The 9,607-nt window shown below is 34.3% G+C and overlaps 2 protein-coding genes across 2 annotated transcripts in view; one reads left to right on the top strand and one right to left on the bottom strand.

Annotated features, from left to right (window-relative positions):
* On the top strand, window positions 4,848-5,391 carry LOC107632424. Its single transcript, XM_016336106.1, has 2 exons — window positions 4,848-5,045; window positions 5,122-5,391. The coding sequence occupies exons 1-2, from the start codon at window positions 4,848-4,850 to the stop codon at window positions 5,389-5,391; spliced, it is 468 nt and encodes a 155-aa protein (XP_016191592.1).
* The window catches only part of LOC107632425, a 2,572-nt gene continuing 1,782 nt past the window's right edge, over window positions 8,818-9,607 (bottom strand). Inside the window, exons 7-10 of the mRNA XM_016336107.1 lie at window positions 9,243-9,327; window positions 9,072-9,146; window positions 8,958-9,020; window positions 8,818-8,862 (exon numbers count right to left, since the gene is read on the bottom strand). Of these exons, the coding sequence (XP_016191593.1) occupies window positions 8,818-8,862; window positions 8,958-9,020; window positions 9,072-9,146; window positions 9,243-9,327 (268 nt within the window). The remainder of the gene's footprint in view (window positions 8,863-8,957; window positions 9,021-9,071; window positions 9,147-9,242; window positions 9,328-9,607) is intronic.

The raw sequence follows: 9,607 nt of genomic DNA, 5'->3' as shown, positions 1-9,607 counted from the left end.
ATTATACACAAATTATTTATATGTTATAATTTTTTAGTTTATTTTATTTTTTTAAAACTCATAAATCAATCACAAAATATCTTATTTACCTTATTATTTTAAAGATAAATATCGTATTAAGTATTAACTAACTATTGAAATGAATTATATAAAATTTAAACAACTTTCGCTTTCGCTATTTTAATTTGAGTTAAGTTATTATTAGATTTCAATCTCTGACTAATTAACTGTAAAAAATATTAATTAAGTCCTCTACGATAGTAAACAGTAAATATATGAGCATATAAAGTATTTATTATCTTTTAAGTTTCTATATATCCTTCATCAACTATTTTCTATTTACCACGAATTCTATCAAACAAGTCAAGGAATCTAACCATTGTTTTATAAATAAATATCGCCGTTAACGTGATTAATTGATAGAAAGACATAACATGTTCATTATTTGTTATCGTAGAAAATCAAATTGTTATTTTTTTCTTCGAAACTAATTAATTCGATGTCGAAAATTTTAGAAATTTAATTGTCACTTTACCCTCATAATTTTCTTGATCTTAAAGAATTTGGTTCCAAACAATGAGTAATAGTTCTGTACAAAGAAAGAAAAAATAATTTTCCTATATTTGTAATCTAATTTAAAATAAAAAAGAAAAGAAATTTAGTGTGAAAATTAACCAAAACCATATATCAATAATACTCATAGAGGTAGAAGAGACACCGTTCAGCAACCTAAGAAGCGTCGTTGATGCTCGTGGGAGAGCTTCAGTGCCAATCACGAGCAACCAAGCTAAGCAAAGCCACACTCTCACACGATTAGCATTGAAGAACGGCGTCGCAACTCCCATTCACGGAGAAGACGATCCGATCCCAATGCAACGAAACAAACGTCTTACCATCGCTCCAGTTTCGCCCAATCATTACAATCAACAACCAAAGTTACACAAGAAGAGCCTCCATCTTAAAAAGTTATTTTGGTTTGTTGGTAGGATTAGGTTCAATAGATTGATGTATGGTTCTGAAAATTGGATTGGACTAGTCGGTCGGACTGGTTTGACCGAGAACCGGATGCAATTATGATTTAGTTTAGTTAACAAAACCATTAAATTAAAAATCGCTTGAAAACCATTGAACCGGCTGAGAACCGGCTAGTTAAATCGAATCGGTACCCGTTCGGTTTTATGTGAACGACGCCGTTTAGTTATTTAAAAAAAATCAAACACAGGTTTGGTCAAACTGTTCTCCCTCATCATCTCAGTTTATCAAAACCGAAGAACTTCTCCCTCAAAAGAAACCTTAGCCTCCTCCACCGCCACCACCGTCGCCGTTCTTCTCACTGCCGCCGCTCGTCGTGTTCAAGATCTTCGTTTGTTTGTCTTGCTACATCCCATCTCCTCCTTCACCAGTTGCCAGCTTCTTCGTCGTGCTCGTCGAGTCATCGTGCTGCTCAGTCGCGCTTTGCCCGCCGTCCCTCATTGTCGTCCGTCGTGCTTGTCTCTCGAAGCCTCAAACCCCTCACCGTTCATCTCATTGTTCTCGAAGCCTCCAACCCCTCCCTTGATTCCCCAATCGCCAACATCCACGGGTCCTGTTCTGCCGCTCTTCGCCCGTGGTCCGTCATCGTGGTCATCACAAGGTCGCCGTCATCGTGATCATTGCTAGGTTGTCGTGGTCCGTCGCATTCAACTGCTCTTCTTCAAACTCTGCTCACTGCCCTCACTTATCAAAGGTAATGGTTGCTCTGGTCATTGCTCAAATTCGTTCTTGGTTGATTAGCTTTGCTTTGTCACTGCTTGATGATGACTCTGTCTGTCACTGCTCAAACTCCATTATGTATCACTCAATTAAATGGTCATTTGTAATCCGTTGTATTTCAAAAGATTTGTTGTTGCTGCTGTAAAACTCAATGGTGCACTTTATGCTACTGGTGGATATAGTGGAGTTGATTATTAGAATTAAGACTAGCAGAAGCCCTCGCGCATACGCGCGGATAATAGTAGTGTTTGGATGTTGTAACTGCTTTACTTAAAACATTAGATTGAATACTAGTATTGTATGTAACATATATAATGGTCTTTTGACCGATTTGAACGTAGGGAAATAAGACATAATATAAATAAGGTGTGAATATTAAAGGGAACACACAAAGAAAAGAACCATTGAATATTTTAGTTGTGTTGTACTATGTACTTCCTTTTTAGTAAAAATGGTGTAAACAATAAAGGAAACACAATAAACAAAAGAAATATAAAAGATAGGAACCTGATAGAAATTGACACAGTAATTTAGATCTATGCTCTAATGAAAAATTGGAGAAAAATATGAGTAACCATGAATATGCACTGCTTTGTTAACATTTTGCCGTTTTTGCATCAACTTGGAATATAAATGGATAGAAAAGATTATAATTTAATAGAAGTTTAAGATATTTGGAAGCAATCCAATGAAGGCAGCATAAAATGAAAGAAATCATGTTAATAGGATTTGAAAAGAGTTTAATATACTAAACAAAAAGATCTATTTGTCAGAGCATAATATGGTTTTTGTTCATATTTTCTATTCTTAAAGTAGGAAAGTGCAACATACATTGAAAGGAACAATTTTAAAGTGTATGAAAGACTTTCGGGTTCTTGTTTAAAAACATTTAAGATGGCATAATGAAAGATGTTTGGATAGTAAGTAAATGTGTAAAGATAAGGAAGATCACCATCGTTGTTGTTCGAAGGATCCGTTATTATTCGTGACATTCGATTAACAGAATTCCAAGTTAGCAAGTAACTTGGACCCCCCATAAAACAATATCGGATACAAAAGATCCCATTATCCAAACCAACAATTTGAAACCAACCTTCAAAAGATAAGAGGAAAGGAAGTGTGAAAGGTGCGCCCTCACTTGTAGAAGCATCCATTTTCATGACCTAATCTACGGAATTGCTCAATGCAAATGAATGACCAAAATGAGCATAGAGATTGCAACCGCGGCAAAGCCATCTCTTGGTTAGCTCTGTAAGGAACTCATAGGATGTCAACTTCTGCCTCCAGTAGCGGCATATGGACTGCAAATTTAAAATGGTTGGACCATCACAACAAAAAATAATTTCATACATAACCTCGTCAGGAAGTTGTGGAATAAAATTGATGTTTGGTGGTATGTCACTCATGGTGTTGAACAAATGAAAAGGGTAATTACGAATAAGGCACAAATGGACTCACTGATATAGATTAAAGAAGGATTAAGTAAGGTTGGGTAGATAGATGTTCAACTATGTGTCTATTTATAGAGCTAGTTTCCATTAATGATGAATTCAAAACTATTTCTTTTAGGTTCAGATTTGATAACTTGTAATAAATAGGATATTTTCATATTTACCTAAAACCTACATATTTGCTTTTCCAAGAATACGAATATGGCAGTAGTGCTATAAATATTGGAAACTTATACACCAGTTTTGTCAGTTTGTTTGTTGTAATTTTTGGGGAAAAAAAAAAGCAATCTTATTCAGCAATACCAATTTTGCATATGGAAAATAATAACTAAAGCAGTCTAAAATGGTATCATCAATTTAATTATTGTAATCATTATAGACAAAAAAGTTTCACTTTTCCACATTAAAATAGTGATATTTAGTGACTAATTGATTTAGTTGGATAAGAATCAGCAACCCAAACAGCATGGATCACGAATGCAAAAGTGGTATTAGAGAGGACATGGAAAAACACATTAAAAATATTTTCTTTTGCAGTAACTTTATAGTTACTGCTGTTAGTCATTAATAGCATTTCAGTGGCTTTTTCAAATACAATCTCTTATTAGAATGTACAATGACCACTTTATTTTGTTAATTGTCTATGTATAATAATACTAAACACTCAAGCACAGAGGAGATCAAAGTAATTGATAATTAGAAACAAATTGGAATATTAATTTAATATAAGTAGTGATGAGAAAGAAAATGCGGCAGGCCAAATATTGTGTTCTCATCAGTGCTTATTAATTATTGAAGGGACAAGTTAGATTTGACAAATAGCTTCTACGAAAAAGATTTGTAGAGTTAATTAATGCATTAAGATTTTAGAACCACATTTATTGACTTTTTCACAACTAAATAGAAAGACTAAAGTAACCATAAGTATAGAAGGTGTCGTTTGGTTCAATTGTAATCAGAGGACAAATATCACCAGAAAACAAATATGAACTTGTTATTCATTTACTATTATTTTTTATATAATACACATATATATAGTCGCAGAATATATAAAAATTAATACCTGCTTGGTTAAACAAAATTAATTAAAGGATTAAAATTTTGTATTTACATTTAATCCAATCCGAATTTACCTTTTTTTTTTAAACGAACGTTTTACTACAAATTATTCCCTGTTATAACATAAAATATCTTTGATGTAGAAACATTTTTTTTATCGATTCAATTGAATTACTAACATACAACACAATAAACTAATTTAACTTACCAATTTAGTTCGAAACAAACATAAAAAAACGTATTTCATTAAAACATGAGTAATTCAAGGAAACTTTTAAGATCTCACCTCATTCTACTAATTAAAAAAAGAGTAAATTACCAATTATGCCCCCGAATTTGTAAAACGCTGACAAAAATAACCCTAATATTTGATAACGACAATAATACCCTCCAAAAATTTTAAAACGGTACAAATCTGACCACCCGTGAGGAGAACCCTTCTCCGTTGAACGGCGCTTGGTGATGTGGCAAACGGAAGTCCAACGTGGCGTCCCTATTAGGCTTCACTCCCTTTACTCCCTTATTTAGAAATCAGAATGAACATTTTCCCCAAATTGAGCATAAAGCAAAACCCTAACCATTGCCATGCATGCTGGAAGCTCAGTCATGTCCAGTTATAATCGAAGGGCACAGTATATGGAAAATAGTGGATCTGAAGGGCTCGAAGAACATGTGAGCAAGCCATATGATGGCACATGCTTCTGCCGTCTTCAGGTGGTGGCGTTGAAGTCGAAGACGAGGAAAAACCCAGGTAGATGGTTCTTCAGGTGTCCTCTGTGGAAGGTAAGTATGAATTTTGTGCTTCATTTGTTCCCCCCGTCGACAACTGAGCTTGATGAATGGTTATTGTATTGGGCAGACGAAGAACAGTGGGTGCTGTTATTTTCAATGGATGGACGAAACGGGTGAGGAATCTGCTGGGGTGGAGGAATGCTGTAAGAATGGCACAGTAGGATGCAATGCATGTGGAGTATTGGAAGGGAGGTTTACCAGTGTTGAGAGTGAGACGACACAGAGAGATCGAAAGATGTTGATAGAGCAGACGAAGAGAGTTGAATTGCTTCTGTGTTTCGTACTGGGTGGACTTGTACTGAGTTTGAGTTTGAGTTTGATGTGTTTGGTTAGATAGGACAACGAATGCATGTAGGACAGGGTTTATTGATGACTGTTATGTGTTATTGTTGCATACTATTTATGTTGGCATTGCTGTTGTTATTTTGCTGACAAAAGTCATCACAAAAGTTATAATGAGCTAACACAACACATCAAACTACCATCATCATACCTCCATATTCAAACCCCAACTGGCTGATAATAACAACAACAAAAACATAAAATGCTTACCAAAATTTTCGTTCTTCCACGACGATTTCTTCACTCCGAATCAACGCCAAACGTGTCACTGCATATGAGGTTACGAAATCCAAGAGACGGATATAAAGCGACAGCAGACGAACACAGACAGAGACTACCACCAAGAAACTCTTCAGTTTCGCGCGTCCAACTTCGTCTTAGTTACATATGGTCTTTCACTAAAGGGTTAATCTAGTAATTTCATTTGAATTGTCCAATTAGGGTTTCAAAAATTAGGGATTTAGGAACAAAACGGATAGTGAAGCCTAATAGGGAGGCCACGTTGGACTTCCGTTTGCCACATCACCAAGCGCCGTTCAACGGAGAAGGGTTCTCCTCACGGGTGGTCAGATTTGTACCGTTTTAAAATTTTTGGAGGGTATTATTGTCGTTATCAAATATTAGGGTTATTTTTGTCAGCGTTTTACAAATTCGGGGGCATAATTGGTAATTTACTCTTAAAAAAAATATATCCATTCACCTGAATACAATATTTTATTATCATAATCATAATCATTAACATTATCTTATTTAACTTATAATTTTATTCGGTATTTATTATTAAAGTTTTTTAGTAATGCACAAAATTCCATAATTTACTTGTAGATGCATTTCTTAGATTTAGATACATTACTTATATGCCTTATTTTACAACTATTCTTGACAATGAGTATATGTATTTTCAATACTCTCTAATTGTAGTAGTCTATAAACGGGTGTTTTGATCCCACACCTTTTATATAGTCTTTTTAAAACTAAATACAAAACATCAAAAAAGAAATAAATAATCGAATTTGAAAAATACAAAATGAAACAAAAAAAATAATAGTATCATTTCTTATTGTAAAGTTACATAATCTACACATTCATGATTTTTTTTATTAAAATACATTGGAAGTCCCGGATCCCATTGTTTGCATCAGAAACCCACCCAAACTACTTTATTCTGAATTTTTTTTCTATTGGGCTAATCACAAAAAATGATACCCAAACCTCATCCATACTACCTATACTAATCTTTTTAATTGTTCTTTTCTATTGATCTTTTTTTTGGGTCATGGCACATGGCCAAACAGTCCCGGGTCACCCAAGCTACACCAGGAAAAGAATAGGATCCCCACCCTAATTCAATTGACATTGTCTTCCTCAGAGGTATCCAGATCAGCGTCGTTTCCCTGAGCGCCCTTAAGGTAGCGGTGTCTTCCTCATCAACGATGTCGACTCCTCCATCGATAATTAACAGTTGCCACCGTCGGCCTACACTGAAGGTAGTGCATTGATCCTTTAACTCTCCATCAGCAGCGGCAGCAGCAGCTTCAGAGGAGTTAGAGCCTGTGGAAGCAACTTTGTCGGTGATAGTAGCGGCGGTCAACGATGAATGACTGCTTCCACAACCATGGAGGAGTACCTATAATACATACAAAATGATGGAGAGACCGAATGAGGAGGTCTGCAGTTGAAACCGGGTCGGGTAGTTATAAGGGTTCAATTTTCAGGTTTGGGCCAGCTTCTGGATCCAAACATAGACCTAAAAGAAAAAGAAAATAAGAAGGCATTAACATAAAATGACAGAAATACGATAGAGAGTCTCCAAAGCTTGATTTTGAAGATAACATTCGCGTCTTTCCAAATTCAGGAGGCAGAAGAAGAAAACTTTCGTCATTAATCTCCATCGTATAAGGGAGCGCTGTAATAGGTAAAACATCTTTGCTTGGTTAGCCCTAAACCTGGTATTGTATGTAGTGTATTAATCGAGTCTTTTCAAATTTGCACACATGCGTTTATTCTGTCAATGAATTAGGTTTGACTATTTAAAACCCATTAATCAAACTTTAAACAACTGCAAAGTTGACCACCTTATTTGCAAAGTCTATGTTGTAGGAGACTTCAAATGACTTCAAATGACTGAGAATCAGTGGCCAGAAGGCCAGGATAGGATTCTTAAGTTTCTCTTATATAAAGGACATGTGAGATTTAACTCCATAATAGCCATTTGATTTTGTCACATACCTCTATATAGTTTCCTTATCTTTCATTAGCGTGAGAGGAAATTCCCAAAAAGGTTCTTGAAAACATGTGGAGATGACTTTCAGAACCTCTGTTATGCAGTTGATGAATGTGACAATTGCATTGAGGTAGAACTCATCAGTATGTTTAGGACCAGAGTTACAATTGAATTCACTTTTTATAGGATTAAGACCATCACTAAGTTTATCTTCTATGTCCATGCCAACACTCATAACCGTTTCATGCGATGTTCCATATTTCAGGATACATGTTGGAGGATTTTGAAAAGAAGTCGTCTGATATGATTATGATTAACCAGAAAATTAAACTTTGGATATGGGCTATGATTCATGATATGATTCATGATATAAGGTTTTCTGTCAAGCTGTATTAGACTTTATATTTGTTATAGTGCTAAATGTAACATAGTTAGGAATGTGTCACTATGTATCCTAGGATTTTGTTCTTTTGCCCAAGAATTTGAGATATATGCTTCAACTTTAATGTGAAGTCAAGTTTAATGCTAACTATGGTGGATTAAACAATTTTCATCTTTATTGCGTCATAATGCATGTATTCTTGATTTTGATCTCAGAGCATTGCCAACAATACTGAAATTCGTAATTCTCATTAACAACCCATAATACTCTGGCTAGTAAAAAATTTTAGAACATGTCATAGATAAAAGTTTATATCGGAAAAGGAATAGATTCCAACTTCCGCATACTACACAAGTGACATAACGGTGCTAACAAACATGAATGAAATTACAGGATAAGTGAACACACCACCACTACTTGGTTTACGGCAAAAGCATAACACGCAAGGTACTAACATAAATATCACGCAACAAACAAACATAAATATACAACTTAAAAGGAAGCACGATAAATTACTCCATTTTTCTTTTTGCACCACCTCGTCTAAAAATTTTGTTACTGGAACCTTGCACTTCATGAGGAGAGATGTATGAAAGATCAGAATTAGATGCAACATCATGTGTTGCAACCTTTCTAGGAGTTTGCTGATACCACTATCCTGGTAGATTTTGGTTGCATACAAACAGAATAATTAATACAATCTTATACAATGGATATTAGTAGCTGTAAATTAATAAATAGTATGAAACAAAATCATTATTCACCTTTGATAAACATTCAACAGATGCATTATTGACACCAGAATCGGTTCCAATTTAACCACCTGTAGCCAAACTGCTCAGAATCGATTCATCAACACCCTACAACACCATAAATACAATATCAACAAATTAAATACTACTAACTATGTTTTCTAAACTATATAGCAAACAACTCATAGGACCCCAAAACATACAGAAGTATCCATCGAAGATGACTGAGAGCTACGAAGTCCTGTGATAGATTCATCATCGCTTATCTTGAGGACAGTATAGATAGTTTCCACACAGTTAATATTTTTTTATGTGACCGATAATTTGAAAAGGAACTTTTTCTCAAGTATATCATTTAGAGCTTTAGGATAGGATTCACCATGATCATATTTCTGTTACAAACATTAAAAAAATCGCAATTGAAAACAATTAGAAATCCAAACATGAAAAAGTTAACAAAGTCATCACTACGAAAATAAAAAACTTACACTCCCATCCATTATTTCATTTGCAGTTTTACCAACCATGACCCGAGCCTCATAGTTCCAAATGATTATCTTTATACACCCAGTTCTATCAGTTATAATATCATTAAGACGTACATGCAAATACATAATCACTAAAAAATTAGTTGCAGAGTAAATAATGAGTCACAGATATTTAATAGCCAATATGAATAATACACTCATTTACATTGTAAAAATAAACTTATGACTTATAGTATATCATAAATTAGCATCAAATTATAAAAAAATGTTAATAAGTTACAATTACTGTTAACTATATTCTTTACGAATTCTAAATTCATTAATATAAAATATAATATAAATTAGTATTTACTTTGTTTACTGTA

This window comes from Arachis ipaensis, chromosome B03 (genome assembly GCF_000816755.2).
Source record: "Arachis ipaensis cultivar K30076 chromosome B03, Araip1.1, whole genome shotgun sequence".
NCBI classification, from domain to species: Eukaryota; Viridiplantae; Streptophyta; class Magnoliopsida; order Fabales; family Fabaceae; genus Arachis; species Arachis ipaensis.
The sequence above is the reverse complement of the archived record's forward strand: the minus strand, read 5'-3'. Positions and strand labels throughout refer to the sequence as shown.